At 48.4% G+C, this 17,592-nt stretch overlaps 1 protein-coding gene across 1 annotated transcript; it reads right to left on the bottom strand.

Annotated features, from left to right (window-relative positions):
• Nucleotides 1–1,509: 1,509 nt before the first annotated feature.
• On the bottom strand, nt 1,510–17,374 carry LOC130188406 (growth arrest-specific protein 7-like). The gene is made up of 4 exons (XM_056406765.1): nt 17,325–17,374; nt 15,829–15,952; nt 4,111–4,188; nt 1,510–2,928 (listed from the first exon to the last, which is right to left on the bottom strand). Exons 1-4 carry the CDS (start codon nt 17,337–17,339, stop codon nt 2,825–2,827), a joined length of 321 nt encoding a protein of 106 aa, XP_056262740.1. The 5' UTR covers nt 17,340–17,374; the 3' UTR covers nt 1,510–2,824.
• Between the last annotated feature and the right edge of the window lie 218 nt (nt 17,375–17,592).

The raw sequence follows: 17,592 nt of genomic DNA, 5'->3' as shown, positions 1-17,592 counted from the left end.
GGAAGGCGCCAACATGGCGGCGTGACGCCGTCATGTGGCTCCATGAAGCCGCCATGTTGGCCCAGCTCCATCAGAGCGGCTCTCAGTGGCCAGAAAAGAAAAAGAGAGAGAGAGAGAGAGAGAGAGAGAGAGGAGAGAGAGAGAGGGAGATTTTTTTTGATTTTTAGAAAACCTTTATTCGAAGAAAACTTTGAACCACAATCAACCAAATTATTTTCAACACAAACATAAATGCAGCACCAATCCTGAAAAAAAAGAGAACGTCCATGATGCTCATGCTGGACACTAAACTAAAGTCCACTGAGGACAGGAAGTGCCTCCTGCCTCCGTCTTGAGGCTGAAGCTCCTCCCAGTGCTGAGGCTCTGGCTCCTCCTCTTCACTCAATCTCTCCTCTCGCCCTCCTCTCATCGTCCACCACCATCAGCACCTTTCGGAGGTCGCACAGGATCCTTTTGAGCCTGTAGAACTCCTGTGGCGTGAAGGCTCCTCTCTCGTCCTCATCGTCAGGAAAGTGGCGGACAGGTAGAACTTATCCCTGCAGAAGTGGTCCTCCACCTTCACGTGGTCCTCCACCTTGACGTGGTCCTCCACCTTCACGTGGTCCTCCACCTTGACGTGGTCCTCCACCTTGACGTGGTCCTCCACCTTCACGTGGTCCTCCACCTTCACGTGGTCCTCCACCTTGACGTGGTCCTCCACCTTGACGTGGTCCTCCACCTTGACGTGGTCCTCCACCTTGACGTGCCACGTCTGCTTGGTCTTCCGGAGGAACTCTTTGATCTCCTCCACACTGTAGTGTGGATCAGAGTCGGAGTCTTCCTCCGAGCTGGACTCTGGCTCCGCCCCCCTCGTCCTGGACCTCCTTCTTCCCGCCGTCACCTTCTTTGCCTGTGGGTTCCCTCCATCACCTCCTCCACACTTCCTCTTTAAACGGGGGACTCTGAGGCTCTCCTCCTCCGCCTCCATGTCCACCTCACTGTCAGACAGCCTCACCTCCCTGACGACTGTCTCCCTCTCTTCCTCTGACTCCGCCTTGTCCTCCTCTTCACCTTCCTGGGCCACCTCAGCCCCAGCCCCACCCTCTTCTCTCCTCTCTTCCTCACCCTGCTGTCCTGTGACCGTTTCTCCCTCGTCTCTCCTCTCCTCCTCAACCTCTTGGTCAGCACCAGCCCCTCCCTCCTCTCTCCCCTCCTCCTCTTCTACCTCTCTCACCCTCACCCTGCTGGCCTGTAATCATCTCCCCCTCTCCCTCCTCACCTTGCTGGACTGGACCAGTGCCCCCCTCCTCTTCCTCCTCCACAACCTGCTGGGCACCCCCCGTCTCTGCCTGCTCTCTCTCCTCATCCTGCTGGGAGCCCCCAGTTCCTGCCTGCTCCCTCTCCTCCCCCCTCTGGGTACCTGCAGTCCCTGGTTGCCCCTCCCCCTGCTGGGCACCCCCCGTGCCCTCCGCCCCCCCCCCTGGCTCCGCCCCCGAGGGGCCGCCCTGCTGGTGTTCTGCTCAGCAGCTCTCCACCGGTGGCAGTCTCTGGCTATGTGCCCCTCTCGCCCACAGATGAAGCACCTCCCGTTCCCTGAGGAGATGTATATTGGGTACTCGTGCCCGGCCACCCTGATAAACACCCGGAAGCAGAGCTCTCCACCCTGATAAACACCCGGAAGCAGAGATCTTCTCCCCTTTTATTTAGGATCATAGAGAGATGCCTCCGGTGGGACCACACGTGTTTCATCCGGGAGGACTTCCACCCTGAGGGGATCTTCTTCAGCCGGGACACCACCTTCCCGTGCTTCACCAGCTCCTTCAAGATCACCTCCTCTTTTATAAAAGGAGGCACGTTGGCCACGGTGACCCGAACCGACGGTGTGGCCAGCGGCGCCACCGGCACATGATGCCCCTGATCACCACCCCCGACACCACCACCTCGTTCACCTTCGACACGCTGTCTAGGAACAGAACCACCGCTCCGTTCATACGGGCAGCGGACCTCACGCAGTCGTCGCCGACCACGTCGCCCACTGCCAGCCCCACCTCCTCCTCCGAGCACGGGAAACTCGGCGCCACTCTAATCCCGTGAGCGCGCGTGAGGAAGCTCATGTCCTCCATGACTAGCTCCCCGCTAGCTCCCCGCTAGCCCGCCGGTTAGCTCCCCGCTAGCCGCACGCCGCTAACGCGCACACAGACACACAAAAACAAAACCCTCCGTGAACTCACACAGACAGTCGGGTGAACCCACACACACTCACAGCAAACATACCTGTTAACCCAGTCACTCTTTAGCGTGGAAAAACCACCTTTAAACCAAACAACTCTCCCCTGCTCCACAACCACACGTCCTCTCACGCTGAGAGAGAGAGAGAGAGAGAGAGAGAGAGAGAGAGAGAGAGAGAGAGAGAGAGAGAGAGAGAGAGAGAGAGAGAGAGAGAGAGAGAGAGAGAGAGAGAGAGAGAGAGAGAGAGAGCAAGCTTCAATGTGGACGAATTTGGGAAAAATCTATTTGGAAGTTCTCAGACTCAAAGGTGAAGTCTTCAAATGACATTTAAAATCACATCAATCAAAAGATATCAAATTATAACTATTTTTTTTAAACAAGAGAGATTCCTAAAGATTAGAGAAGCTTAAAATAGTTCATAAAAAGTTGCGGTCGATCTTCAAAATCGTGATTATAGCTTTCGGGGAAACGGCTTCATCGAGACGTGATTGTAACGAGGAGGAGGAGGAGGAGGAGGAGGATGGATGACTCAACTGATAATCAGACATTGACATTTTCCCATTTCAAACCCAGTTGTGATTTTCTTTTTTGTTTGTTTTTTAAATGTATTTGACATTTATTTTGAAGGTCTATGACCCGGCGCGAGGTCCTCGGGGCTCACCTGTCGGCTCCTCAGGGCCACGTCGCCGGGCGGACCAACCCTCGGCCCGCCGGGGTTGGCTGAGAGACAAAAAACACAAAAACACACACATTATCATAATGAATAAAGCGGACAGGACGCCTCTGATTGGTTGAATAACGCCACGCGAGGCAGCAGCAGGAGAACCTGTGACATCACAGACACGCCTCCCTGTAAACACACATTCCACATCAAACCACGATGCAACACGTGGATGAGGCTTTATGCTAAGCTAGGCTAATCCCCTTCTGGAGGCACAGAATGCTGAATTATCCAGGAATGTCCTTTGGAATCATTATTTTATATTTATATATAAACTATTCTCAGCATCACAAACTCAATGTTATTATATTAGAAACATCAAACAGTTCCGACTGAAACTACATGTGATCAGATCAGGATGAAAGGCGTCGGTTTATGGATTTATCATCTGATCAAAGGGTGAAACTAACCAATAAAAACCACAATAACATGGGAAGAGAGCTTTAAATCACCCGGAGTTTAACGCAAGTTTTTATATATATTGTAAAGCTTAAAATATGGATTTTTTGTTCTAGCCAGGAAATGCTAACAAGCAGATTTGTATTGCGTAATAATTTGAGTAATTGCACATATACAGATATGCTCTCTCTCTCTCTCTCTCTCTCTCTCTCTCTCTCTCTCTCTCTCTCTCTCTCTCTCTCTCTCTCTCTCTCTCTTTCCTTTCCACCTTTAAACCCGGCCTTCATTACACTTCTTTCTCTGAGGAGGAGGAGGAGGAGGATCACACTTTGTCCGTTTTTCTTCTTCTTCTCTTCCTCTAAAAGTGTGTTTCGGCCGCCTGCCAGCAGAAAGAGGAGAACCATCTTCTCTCTGCTGAGACGTCGTTAGTGAGGAGGCTGGCAGCGAGGAAACATAATAAGCCCGTCATTAAGAAGATGTAGGATTTCCTCGAGATACAGGGGAGGAAAAACATATTTAAAAAAAGGGAAAAGTGTCTAAGTGGGATTCTGGTTTGGGGATAATAAGCAGATTTATTCTGCGGCTGCCGAGAGGCTCTTATTGATCCGTTGAAGTGATTGCATTATGACCTGTGAGGCTCCAAATGGAAACAATCGCCACCCAATAGGAACGGGTGATCTCCGCCTCTAACAACCTCTCAAGCCTCTTTAACTCCACCAAACGGTGCGCTTCCTGTTTGCTTTTCCCTTTTTCTAAACGTGTGATGGCGGTCTCTGCTTCACCATATGGAGAGGCGCTCGGTCGTGCCAGCGGTCTCTGCGGGGCCTCGGCCGGCGAGGAGGGACGCCGCCATGTTGTTTCTGGAAGGAGAAAAAAAAGAAATGACAGGAAGATAACAAAAATCTGATTTTGGAAATAGTTTTTAAAAAAGAATTGTGATGTTTTCTGAGCTCATTTGGTGTGAATGGGAAAGTATGCATGACAGGTCTTATGTCCTGTGTTGTTACTTTGTATTATCTTATTGTCTTTTATTATCAACAACTCATAAAAGGAAAGTGCTGATCACGTTCATGCTCCTCAGGGGATGAACCTCGGCGGGACGTCTTCTAGCGCCACCTTCAGGTACAAAATGTCATCAACGCAGCAAAGAAATTATGTCAAAAATATCCGAATAAAATGAGACTTTCAAAACCGGCTCCTTTTTGATCTTTCATGTGAAGAAAACATCTGGTTCTTTTCTTGTGGTTGTACTCGTTGCATGCTTCTTACCAGTCCAATTTAAGACAGGAACGCCCAAAAAGTCCCTTAAACTCTCAAATATTTCAGTGAAAAACCCAAACTGTCTGACCTTGTTGTGACGGTAAACTCTGTTAGCTGAACAATGAAACAGGAAGCTTGTAGTCTTTGTGTGTCGAGCCGATTTACAGCTCGCCGCCAGTATTTTAGCCGTCGATCACACGAAAAGTAATCAGGAATCATTCCAGCTAGCAGAGCAGGAAGTCCTTCACGCTCTTACTGCAGCGGGTGAATGGCTTTTATTTTGGGGCTTTTACTTTGAGGCTTTTATTTTGTGATTTTTACTTTGTGGCTGTTACATTGGAGTTTGTACTTTGTGGTTTTAATAATTTTTAATTTCTAATTTGTTATTTTTTATTATTAATTATTAATTATTTTTTTATTTATTTGTTATTTGTGGCTTTTACTTTAAGACTTTTACTTTGTGGTTTCTACTTTGTGGCATTACCATAGCATCAAACAGCTATTTGCTGTATACAAGACATCGTGGAGTCTACCGTTAGCTACATGGCGCCGCCATCTTGAGAGCCGTTGAGAGGCAATCAAAATACTCATGCACCTTTAACCCTCTCCTGAAAGTTAATTAATATTTCTATTAGATTTACACAATACAAACAAACAGTGACGCTCAACAATGATGTCTTTTAACGCTCTTGTATTTGACTTCTTTTATTTGTTTTAAACACCTTTTATGTATTCTGTGTTCTGTATTCTGTAAACAACCTTATTTCCCCTCTGGGATCAATAAAGGCAAATCTTTTCTCACGTGTTCTCGTAAAAAGTTTATTGTTTCTATCATAATAACTGCTACTCAAAGCTTACAAATTACAACAAATTGTCTTGGTACACAAGCACATTTTTTAAGCCTCAATTCCTCTTCTACAATTATGTTTTTCTCATCGCTCCAAATCCCACTCATCACATATTCAGCCCCAAAGGATCAAATAGAAGGATTTCCACTGATCCGTAAATGGGCTCCTCCTCCATTAAATTACACAAACAACATCTTTCTAATAAACACTGTTGGCATCTCTAGGACACACACACACACACACACACACACACACACACACACACACACACACACACACACACACACACACACACACACACACACACACACACACACACACACACACACAGAAGCCGCTCTCTGAAGCTCCGCGTTCAGAGACAGGAAACAACAACAAACTGAAACAGATGAAACGTGACGGCTGCAGCATATGGCTGCTGAATTTAAAAATAGCTTTTGGGTGGCATTTCTGTTTTTCTTCTTCTTTCTGCTCAGTGTGTGTGTGTCCCCACGTGACACCTCCGAGTCACGGTCCTCGCGGGGCTGCGATTACAAGTTTTGTGTGTGTGTGTGTGTGTGTGCGCCGTGAGCCAAAGTGGATTCACTACCAGAGATGTTGTTGATGCAGCCTTTCATCAGTCCTGGGGGAGTCTGTTTTATCCCCACTGGATTCCTTCCCGAATCTAGTGTCACACACACACACAGACACACACACACACACACACGCGCACACACACGCACACACACACACAGAGGTTACATGCCTTCCAGCCTCTGCACTAACACACCTCTCCAGACTCCAGCAGTGCGACGGGAAGCAGTAATCCCTCCGCCTCGCCTGAAGGCAGCACCGCGGTGCTGAGGCACGTTTAAGATAATCAGATTGAAGTGGATCTGATCTGCAGGCCTGAGTCCACATGGATGGAGAGATGAGGAGGAATGATAAAGAGAGAAGACCTGCATGGTAAGGAAACTAACACACACACTTCTTCTTCTCTTAAAAAACAAGCTCTCCAAAGACGTCTGTTTATAAAAAAATGGTGCTTGCTCGCAGGCTTCATTATAGGAGTCAACTGTCACATAAAGTGGTAGTGTTGGTTCTGGTGCCCCCTGTGGACTAAAGTAGTAGTGTTGGTTCTGATGCCCCCTGTGGACTAAAGTAGTAGTGTTGGTTCTGGTGCCCCCTGTGGACTAAAGTAGTAGTGTTGGTTCTGATGACCCCTGTGGCCTAAAGTGGTAGTGTTGGTTCTGATGCCCGCTGTGGACTACAGTGGTAGTGTTGGTTCTGGTGCCCCCTGTGGACTAAAGTGGTAGTGTTGGTTCTGATGCCCCCTGTGGACTAAAGTGGTAGTGTTGGTTCTGGTGCCCCCTGTGGACTAAAGTGGTAGTGTTGGTTCTGATGCCCCCTGTGGCCTAAAGTGGTAGTGTTGGTTCTGATGCCCCCTGTGGACTAAAGTGGTAGTGTTGGTTCTGGTGCCCCCTGTGGACTAAAGTGGTAGTGTTGGTTCTGACGCCCCCTGTGGACTAAAGTGGTAGTGTTGGTTCTGACGCCCCCTGTGGACTAAAGTGGTAGTGTTGGTTCTGATGCCCCCTGTGGATTAAAGTGGTAGTGTTGGTTCTGATGCCCCCTGTGGACTAAAGTGGTAGTGTTGGTTCTGATGCCCCCTGTGGACTAAAGTGGTAGTGTTGGTTCTGACGCCCCCTGTGGACTAAAGTGGTAGTGTTGGTTCTGATGCCCCCTGTGGACTAAAGTGGTAGTGTTGGTTCTGATGCCCCCTGTGGACTAAAGTGGTAGTGTTGGTTCTGGTGCCCCCTGTGGACTAAAGTGGTAGTGTTGGTTCTGATGCCCCCTGTGGCCTAAAGTGGTAGTGTTGGTTCTGGTGCCCCCTGTGGACTAAAGTGGTAGTGTTGGTTCTGATGCCCCCTGTGGCCTAAAGTGGTAGTGTTGGTTCTGGTGCCCCCTGTGGACTAAAGTGGTAGTGTTGGTTCTGATGCCCCCTGTGGCCTAAAGTGGTAGTGTTGGTTCTGATGCCCGCTGTGGACTAAAGTGGTAGTGTTGGTTCTGGTGCCCCCTGTGGACTAAAGTGCTAGTGTTGGTTCTGATGCCCGCTGTGGACTAAAGTGGTAGTGTTGGTTCTGGTGCCCCTGTGGACTAAAGTGGTAGTGTTGGTTCTGGCCCCTGTGGACTAAAGTGGTAGTGTTGGTTCTGATGCCCCCTGTGGACTAAAGTGGTAGTGTTGGTTCTGACGCCCCCTGTGGACTAAAGTGGTAGTGTTGGTTCTGATGCCCCTGTGGACTAAAGTGGTAGTGTTGGTTCTGGTGACCCCTGTGGCCTAAAGTGGTAGTGTTGGTTCTGATGCCCGCTGTGGACTAAAGTGGTAGTGTTGGTTCTGACACCCCCTGTGGACTAAAGGGGTAGTGTTGGTTCTGACGCCACCTGTGGACTAAAGTGGTAGTGTTGGTTATGTCGCCCCCTGTGGACTAAAGTGGTAGTGTTGGTTCTGACACCCCCTGTGGACTAAAGGGGTAGTGTTGGTTCTGACGCCACCTGTGGACTAAAGTGGTAGTGTTGGTTATGTCGCCCCCTGTGGACTAAAGTGGTAGTGTTGGTTCTGGCGACCCCTGTGGACTAAAGTGGTAGTGTTGGTTCTGATGCCCCCTGTGGACTAAAGTGGTAGTGTTGGTTCTGACGCCCCCTGTGGACTAAAGTGGTAGTGTTGGTTCTGACGCCACCTGTGGACTAAAGTGGTAGTGTTGGTTATGTCGCCCCCTGTGGACTAAAGTGGTAGTGTTGGTTCTGTCGCCCCCCTGTGGACTAAAGTGGTAGTGTTGGTTCTGCTGCCCCATGTGGACTAAAGTGGTAGTGTTGGTTCTGGCGCCCCCTGTGGACTAAAGTAGTAGTGTTGGTTCTGATGCCCCCTGTGGACTAAAGTGGTAGTGTTGGTTCTGGCGCCCCCTGTGGACTAAAGTGGTAGTGTTGGTTCTGGCGCCCCCCTGTGGACTAAAGTAGTAGTGTTGGTTCTGATGCCCCCTGTGGACTAAAGTAGTAGTGTTGGTTCTGCTGCCCCCTGTGGACTAAAGTGGTAGTGTTGGTTCTGGCGCCCCCTGTGGACTAAAGTAGTAGTGTTGGTTCTGATGCCCCCTGTGGACTAAAGTGGTAGTGTTGGTTCTGGCGCCCCCTGTGGACTAAAGTGGTAGTGTTGGTTCTGGCGCCCCCTGTGGACTAAAGTAGTAGTGTTGGTTCTGATGCCCCCTGTGGACTAAAGTGGTAGTGTTGGTTCTGCTGCCCCCTGTGGACTAAAGTGGTAGTGTTGGTTCTGGCGCACCCTGTGGACTAAAGTGGTAGTGTTGGTTCTGACGCCCCCTGTGGTCTAACGTGGTAGTGTTGGTTCTGACACCCCTGTGGACTAAAGTGGTAGTGTTGGTTCTGACGCCCCCTGTGGACTAAAGTGGTAGTGTTGGTTCTGACGCCCCCTGTGGACTAAAGTGGTAGTGTTGGTTCTGACGCCCCCTGTGGACTAAAGTGGTAGTGTTGGTTCTGCCCCCTGTGGACTAAAGTGGTAGTGTTGGTTCTGTCGCCCCCTGTGGACTAAAGTGGTAGTGTTGGTTCTGACGCCCCCTGTGGACTAAAGTGGTAGTGTTGGTTATTAAGCCCCCTGTGGACTAAAGTGGTAGTGTTGGTTATGTCGCCCCCTGTGGACTAAAGTGGTAGTGTTGGTTCTGCTGGCCCCCTGTGGTCTAAAGTGGTAGTGTTGGTTCTGGCCCCTGTGGACTAAAGTGGTAGTGTTGGTTCTGCGCCCCTGTGGACTAAAGTGGTAGTGTTGGTTCTGACGCCCCCTGTGGACTAAAGTGGTAGTGTTGGTTCTGCTGCCCCCTGTGGTCTAAAGTGGTAGTGTTGGTTCTGACGCCCCCTGTGGACTAAAGTGGTAGTGTTGGTTCTGACGCCCCCTGTGGACTAAAGTGGTAGTGTTGGTTCTGACGCCCCTGTGGACTAAAGTGGTAGTGTTGGTTCTGACGCCCCTGTGGACTAAAGTGGTAGTGTTGGTTCTGACGCCCCTGTGGACTAAAGTGGTAGTGTTGGTTCTGGCCCTGTGGACTAAAGTGGTAGTGTTGGTTCTGGCCCCTGTGGACTAAAGTGGTAGTGTTGGTTCTGCTGCCCCTGTGGACTAAAGTGGTAGTGTTGGTTCTGTGCCCCTGTGGACTAAAGTGGTAGTGTTGGTTCTTGCCCCTGTGGACTAAAGTGGTAGTGTTGGTTCTGACGCCCCTGTGGACTAAAGTGGTAGTGTTGGTTCTGCGCCCCTGTGGACTAAAGTGGTAGTGTTGGTTCTGACGCCCCTGTGGACTAAAGTGGTAGTGTTGGTTCCTGTGGTCTAAAGTGGTAGTGTTGGTTCTGCTGCCCCTGTGGTCTAAAGTGGTAGTGTTGGTTCTGGCCCCTGTGGACTAAAGTGGTAGTGTTGGTTCTGGTGCCCCTGTGGACTAAAGTGGTAGTGTTGGTTCTGGCCCCTGTGGACTAAAGTGGTAGTGTTGGTTCTGGTGCCCCCTGTGGACTAAAGTGGTAGTGTTGGTTCTGGTGCCCCCTGTGGACTAAAGTGGTAGTGTTGGTTCTGGTGCCCCCTGTGGACTAAAGTGGTAGTGGTGGTTCTGATGTCCCCTGTGGACTAAAGTGGTAGTGTTGGTTCTGCCCCCTGTGGACTAAAGTGGTAGTGTTGGTTCTGCTGCCCCCTGTGGACTAAAGTGGTAGTGTTGGTTCTGGCGCCCCCTGTGGACTAAAGTGGTAGTGTTGGTTCTGATGCCCCCTGTGGACTAAAGTGGTAGTGTTGGTTCTGATGCCCCCTGTGGACTAAAGTGGTAGTGTTGGTTCTGATGCCCCCTGTGGACTAAAGTGGTAGTGTTGGTTCTGATGCCCCCTGTGGCCTAAAGTGGTAGTGTTGGTTCTGACGCCCCCTGTGGACTAAAGTGGTAGTGTTGGTTCTGGCGCCCCCTGTGGACTAAAGTGGTAGTGTTGGTTCTGATGCCCCCTGTGGACTAAAGTGGTAGTGTTGGTTCTGACACCCCCTGTGGACTAAAGTGGTAGTGTTGGTTCTGATGCCCCCTGTGGACTAAAGTGGTAGTGTTGGTTCTGATGCCCGCTGTGGACTAAAGTGGTAGTGTTGGTTCTGGTGCCCCCTGTGGACTAAAGTGGTAGTGTTGGTTCTGATGCCCCCTGTGGCCTAAAGTGGTAGTGTTGGTTCTGATGCCCGCTGTGGACTAAAGTGGTAGTGTTGGTTCTGGTGCCCCCTGTGGACTAAAGTGGTAGTGTTGGTTCTGATGCCCCCTGTGGACTAAAGTGGTAGTGTTGGTTCTGGTGCCCCCTGTGGACTAAAGTGGTAGTGTTGGTTCTGATGCCCCCTGTGGCCTAAAGTGGTAGTGTTGGTTCTGATGCCCCCTGTGGCCTAAAGTGGTAGTGTTGGTTCTGGTGCCCCCTGTGGACTAAAGTGGTAGTGTTGGTTCTGATGCCCCCTGTGGCCTAAAGTGGTAGTGTTGGTTCTGATGCCCGCTGTGGACTAAAGTGGTAGTGTTGGTTCTGGTGCCCCCTGTGGACTAAAGTGCTAGTGTTGGTTCTGATGCCCGCTGTGGACTAAAGTGGTAGTGTTGGTTCTGGTGCCCCCTGTGGACTAAAGTGGTAGTGTTGGTTCTGACGCCCCCTGTGGACTAAAGTGGTAGTGTTGGTTCTGATGCCCGCTGTGGACTAAAGTGGTAGTGTTGGTTCTGGTGCCCCCTGTGGCCTAAAGTGGTAGTGTTGGTTCTGATGCCCGCTGTGGACTAAAGTGGTAGTGTTGGTTCTGGTGCCCCCTGTGGACTAAAGTGGTAGTGTTGGTTCTGATGCCCCCTGTGGACTAAAGTGGTAGTGTTGGTTCTGACACCCCCTGTGGACTAAAGGGGTAGTGTTGGTTCTGACGCCACCTGTGGACTAAAGTGGTAGTGTTGGTTATGTCGCCCCCTGTGGACTAAAGTGGTAGTGTTGGTTCTGACACCCCCTGTGGACTAAAGGGGTAGTGTTGGTTCTGACGCCACCTGTGGACTAAAGTGGTAGTGTTGGTTATGTCGCCCCCTGTGGACTAAAGTGGTAGTGTTGGTTCTGGCCAGTGGTGTATAGTAACGAAGTAGAAGTACTTCGTTACTTTACTTAAGTAGTTTTTTTGGGTATCTGTACTTTATTTTACTACTTATATTTCTGTTTACTTTTACTTTTACTTCACTACATTTTTCAATGAAAACTTGTACTTTTACTCCGATACATTTCCCCTGAAACAGTATCGTTACTCGTTACTACGGAAAAGAATAATCATGAGAAACATCGGGGACTGTTGTGGAAAACACCGCAGCGCACCTGAACGCAGCACATCGGGGACTGTTGTGGAACACACCGCAGCGCACCTGAACGCAGCACGAGCACCAGGTTGGGGATCAGGGGTCCTTGCTGCGTGTTTTCTCTTCCCAGTGATGCCCAGGATGCGAGCGAGCGAGCGGCTACAGATACGACTCATTTCATGTGGAGCAGCAATGGAAGCTACTCGTTCAACCACGGGGACCAAGATCAACGTCCGTGGCCATATTTGGGCGAACTCTTTTCTTTTGTCGGAGTGAAAGTTTCTTCCTACCGGATGAAGTGCCTCTTATGCCGACCGAAAGCTACGGAGATATTGCCTTCAACAACTCACCAACCTCAGGAAACACATTGAGGTCAATTAAGATGAATCCCATGAGACGCAACATTAATGTTTAGTTTTGATAATCATCATAAACCTGTTAAGATATCTTATCTAGCAGTGTTGTCCTCAGGATTGGAGGAAGTTATATCTTTGGCAGGAGAGGGGAAGACAGGTGTCTGATTGTCCTACGCATGTTGTATGTTAGGCTAACATTCGCTAGCTATCGTCAATTAAATGAGACAATTAGCGTGAGTGGAGCAGACGGATCTCTAGCGAGTTAATGAGCTGAAGAAGTGTTGACAGTTGTGAGAATTTGTTGATTTGAGTCATCTTAGCTATAATATAATGCTAATCATTACAGCATTATTATAATTATTTTTATTAATATTATAAGAGTGACGGTCCAGTAATGGCGACGATATTGATTTGGGACTGTTGTTGTGTTTAACTACAGAGATACAAGTACATATTCACAAATCAACTCTGAATGCACGGACAGTGCATGAAACTAAATGTATAAACTTCAAAATAAAACAAACTATTTTGTACAAAACTGTTTGTTGGGGTCATGACATGTTAGGAAGTGTTATTAATTCTATCATGTCTGTAATACTCTCACTTTATTTCAGGAATGGACTACATCAAGCAGCACATGGAAGAACCCTCCCTGCAGCTATGTGATGCCACCAGGTCCAGTTCATCTGATGAAGAGGACTTCTTCTTCATCATCTCAAGCGCATGACAGCAGCAAACAGCTGGATGGAGACGTGGATCACGTTGACTTGATGAAATGCTTCCCAACTGTGTGCTGCTGTCTGTGAAGCTAGACACACTCTACCTGCACCAGGGCCTGTGAAGCTAGACACACTCTACCTGCACCAGGGTCTGTGAAGCTAGACACACTCTACCTGCACCACCAGGGCCTGTGAAGCTAGACACACTCTACCTGCACCAGGGCCTGTGAAGCTAGACACACACACTCTACCTGCATCAGGGCCTGTGAAGCTAGACACACTCTACCTGCACCAGGGCCTGTGAAGCTAGACACACTCTACCTGCATCAGGGCCTGTGAAGCTAGACACACTCTACCTGCACCATCAGGGTCTGTGAAGCTAGACACACTCTACCTGCATCAGGGCCTGTGAAGCTAGACACACTCTACCTGCACCAGGGCCTGTGAAGCTAGACACACTCTACCTGCACCAGGGCCTGTGAAGCTAGACACACTCTACCTGCATCAGGGCCTGTGAAGCTAGACACACTCTACCTGCATCAGGGCCTGTGAAGCTAGACACACTCTACCTGCACCAGGGCCTGTGAAGCTAGACACACTCTACCTGCATCAGGGCCTGTGAAGCTAGACACACTCTACCTGCATCAGGGCCTGTGAAGCTAGACACACTCTACCTGCATCAGGGCCTGTGAAGCTAGACACACTCTACCTGCACCAGGGCCTGTGAAGCTAGACACACTCTACCTGCACCACCAGGGCCTGTGAAGCTAGACACACTCTACCTGCACCATCAGGGCCTGTGAAGCTAGACACACTCTACCTGCATCAGGGCCTGTGAAGCTAGACACACTCTACCTGCACCAGGGCCTGTGAAGCTAGACACACTCTACCTGCATCAGGGCCTGTGAAGCTAGACACACTCTACCTGCACCAGGGCCTGTGAAGCTAGACACACTCTACCTGCATCAGGGCCTGTGAAGCTAGACACACTCTACCTGCATCAGGGCCTGTGAAGCTAGACACACTCTACCTGCATCAGGGCCTGTGAAGCTAGACACACTCTACCTGCATCAGGGCCTGTGAAGCTAGACACACTCTACCTGCATCAGGGCCTGTGAAGCTAGACACACTCTACCTGCATCAGGGCCTGTGAAGCTAGACACACTCTACCTGCACCAGGGCCTGTGAAGCTAGACACACTCTACCTGCACCAGGGCCTGTGAAGCTAGACACACTCTACCTGCACCAGGGCCTGTGAAGCTAGACACACTCTACCTGCACCAGGGCCTGTGAAGCTAGACACACTCTACCTGCACCAGGGCCTGTGAAGCTAGACACACTCTACCTGTACCAGGGCCTGTGAAGCTAGACACACTCTACCTGCATCAGGGCCTGTGAAGCTAGACACACTCTACCTGCATCAGGGCCTGTGAAGCTAGACACACTCTACCTGCATCAGGGCCTGTGCTACCTTCATCAGGGCCTGTGAAGCTAGACACACTCTACCTGCACAGGGCCTGTGAAGCTAGACACACTCTACCTGCATCAGGGCCTGTGAAGCTAGACACACTCTACCTGCACCAGGGCCTGTGAAGCTAGACACACTCTACCTGCATCAGGGCCTGTGAAGCTAGACACACTCTACCTGCATCAGGGCCTGTGAAGCTAGACACACTCTACCTGCACCATCAGGGCCTGTGAAGCTAGACACACTCTACCTGCACCAGGTGAACGGCTCTTCAGCATCGCAGGACTCGTCTTCAGCCCCAGAAGAGCGAGACTGACATCTGTCCATTTTGAAAATCAACTTCTTTTGAAGCTGAACAATACATTTTTCACTTTAAAGTGATGATCCTGGTTGTTACTTTTGGTGCTGCTTTTTTCTGTGTTAATCGTGTTTTTATATTTTAGTAATTTCATAGTATTCATATATTGCTAAGTTCATCCTAGCTCATACTCCTTGTTCATGGTGGCCACAGCACCCAAACAAATAAACTTCATAATTCTCAAAATTCTGACCCTTTGTTTTTTTTATTAACAGCATTTACTTTTACTTTCAATACTTAAGTACATTTAATATCAGAAAATTACTTTTGATACTTAAGTACAAAAAAAATCAAATACTTTAATACTTTTACTCAAGTAGTATTCTCATAGGTGACTTTTACTTTTACTTGAGTAATTTTCCAGTCAAGTATCTTTACTTTTACTCAAGTATGACTTTTGGGTACTTTATACACCACTGGTTCTGGCGACCCCTGTGGACTAAAGTGGTAGTGTTGGTTCTGATGCCCCCTGTGGACTAAAGTGGTAGTGTTGGTTCTGGTGCCCCCTGTGGACTAAAGTGGTAGTGTTGGTTCTGGTGCCCCCTGTGGACTAAAGTGGTAGTGTTGGTTCTGACGCCACCTGTGGACTAAAGTGGTAGTGTTGGTTATGTCGCCCCCTGTGGACTAAAGTGGTAGTGTTGGTTCTGGTGCCCCCTGTGGACTAAAGTGGTAGTGTTGGTTCTGACGCCACCTGTGGACTAAAGTGGTAGTGTTGGTTCTGACGCCACCTGTGGACTAAAGTGGTAGTGTTTTGTGTGCCCCCTGTGGACTAAAGTGGTAGTGTTGGTTCTGATGCCCCTGTGGTAGTGTTGGTTCTGACGCCCCCTGTGGACTAAAGTGGTAGTGTTGGTTCTGATGCCACCTGTGGACTAAAGTGGTAGTGTTGGTTATGTCGCCCCCTGTGGACTAAAGTGGTAGTGTGGGTTATGCTGCCCCCTGTGGACTAAAGTGGTAGTGTTGGTTCTGATGCCCCCTGTGGACTAAAGTGGTAGTGTTGGTTCTGGCGACCCCTGTGGACTAAAGTAGTAGTGTGGGTTATGCTGCCCCCTGTGGACTAAAGTGGTAGTGTTGGTTCTGGCGCCCCCTGTGGACTAAAGTGGTAGTGTGGGTTATGCTGCCCCCTGTGGACTAAAGTGGTAGTGTTGGCTCCGCCTCTCACCTTTGCTGCAGCCGTTGACGTAGTAGCGGACTCCCTCGGGTGACGTGTAGCTCCTCCACCCCGGGGGAAGAGGCCGGCCGTCCGTCTCCTCTGTGGGCGCCGCAGAACTCACGGCCGCCGGCTTCTGCCAAACACAAAAACACTTTGAATGTTACTGAAGGGAAGAAACCTGAAGAAACAAAGTTAAAGAAAATGTGTTCACAGCAAAATATTAATATATATATAGAAGACAATGAGACTTAATTGAATGTAATTAAAACTGCTTGTTGGTTTGACTCACTGGTGTCGGACCAGGAGGAAGCCAACGGGATGCTGCTTCATTAAAGTGGATGTATTTCCTCCATTAATTAGTTACACCCATGACACACACACACGGTGAAAGAAGTGCTGGTGATATCTAATTATAACTGGTCAAAAGGTTCCTTTAATGCAAAGAGAATAAACGAGGTAGAAAAGAAAAACCATGACATGGACCTGCAAATAGAACTTAAACATGAGGCGCCTCAACACTAAAGGAAAACATGTTTTCACATGTTTTGTTTTTGTTTCTTTAGGCAGCTGCAATAATATATATATATATATATATAAATAACAAATACATAATTATATATAAATACATATATACTTATATCTAGAATCATATATACAAATATATAATTAGATAAATTAATATATATATACATAATTATATAAAATTAAAATAAATACAGTCGCAGTGTGTGAAGAGGAAGATGTGGCATTTTAGGGAAGAAAGACACACCAGCAGCTCTGGGACATAATGCACTTTTACTCAAATACTGCACTTTATTTTGTAATTGTGAGGTTATTTTACTGGAGTATTTCCCTGGTAAGCTACTCTCCACATCTCAGTATGTTAAATATACTTTAAAAGGACATTTATCTGACGGATTTAGTTACCATTTCATCTCCTTCCTGTCCAGTGAACACCTCGTGTCTCCAGTTGAATGTTTGTGACCTGAAGGACGAAGACTTTCCTTCATGAGTTGAGAAACATCCTCTTCATCTATCAATAAAGTCTTTAAAAAGCCTCTTGGATCAGCTATTGGTTTTTTTTAGAGATATACAAAGTTCTCACAGGACCTGATGAACTTATAGAAGACGATGCATCGAGGATGAAAGAGTTTAAATGCAACATGAATGCAGCAGGAATATGAATCCATTAACATCACATGTAAAACAATGAGTACCTTTACATTATCGATCCCACCGCTGCACATCTGGATAGTTTATTTACAACCTGTTTTAGAGATTCACTCTTTATTTATCTATGCATAAAATAAGAGATACAAGTGGAGAAAACCACTATGCAGTCTTCGTGTTCTTCATTTAATTTAGCCGATAGAAACTTATAACACTCATCTATAAATACTGTGAAGATGTGAACTAGGAGTAGAAAGTCTCGCATGACAATAGAAGTTCTAGTTACAGTTTTGCGTATAATTGTCGTTAAGTGATGAAGAATCAAGCCCCCTCACTTCTTTAAATAGCATGTAAGGCCGTTGCAGCCGGTTCTCACCATGCTGCTGCAGAACCAGTCAGTCGAGCCGCCGCTGGAAATATGAAAAGAATATTCTGCACATCATGATCTGGAGGCTGCAGCTCGAGAGGGACAGAGACACACTGGACATCTTTCAGGCGCCTTTTCCACTTGTTGAACAATATTTTGTTCTTCTAGAAGGGCCGGGCAGAGAGAGACGGAGAGACGGGCTTTGGTTCAGATCAAGACCTTTTCCTACGAGTCTT

The sequence above is a fragment of the Pseudoliparis swirei genome, chromosome 23 (assembly GCF_029220125.1).
Source record: "Pseudoliparis swirei isolate HS2019 ecotype Mariana Trench chromosome 23, NWPU_hadal_v1, whole genome shotgun sequence".
Classification (NCBI taxonomy): domain Eukaryota; kingdom Metazoa; phylum Chordata; class Actinopteri; order Perciformes; family Liparidae; genus Pseudoliparis; species Pseudoliparis swirei.
This window is presented reverse-complemented; position numbering and strand designations above follow the sequence as displayed.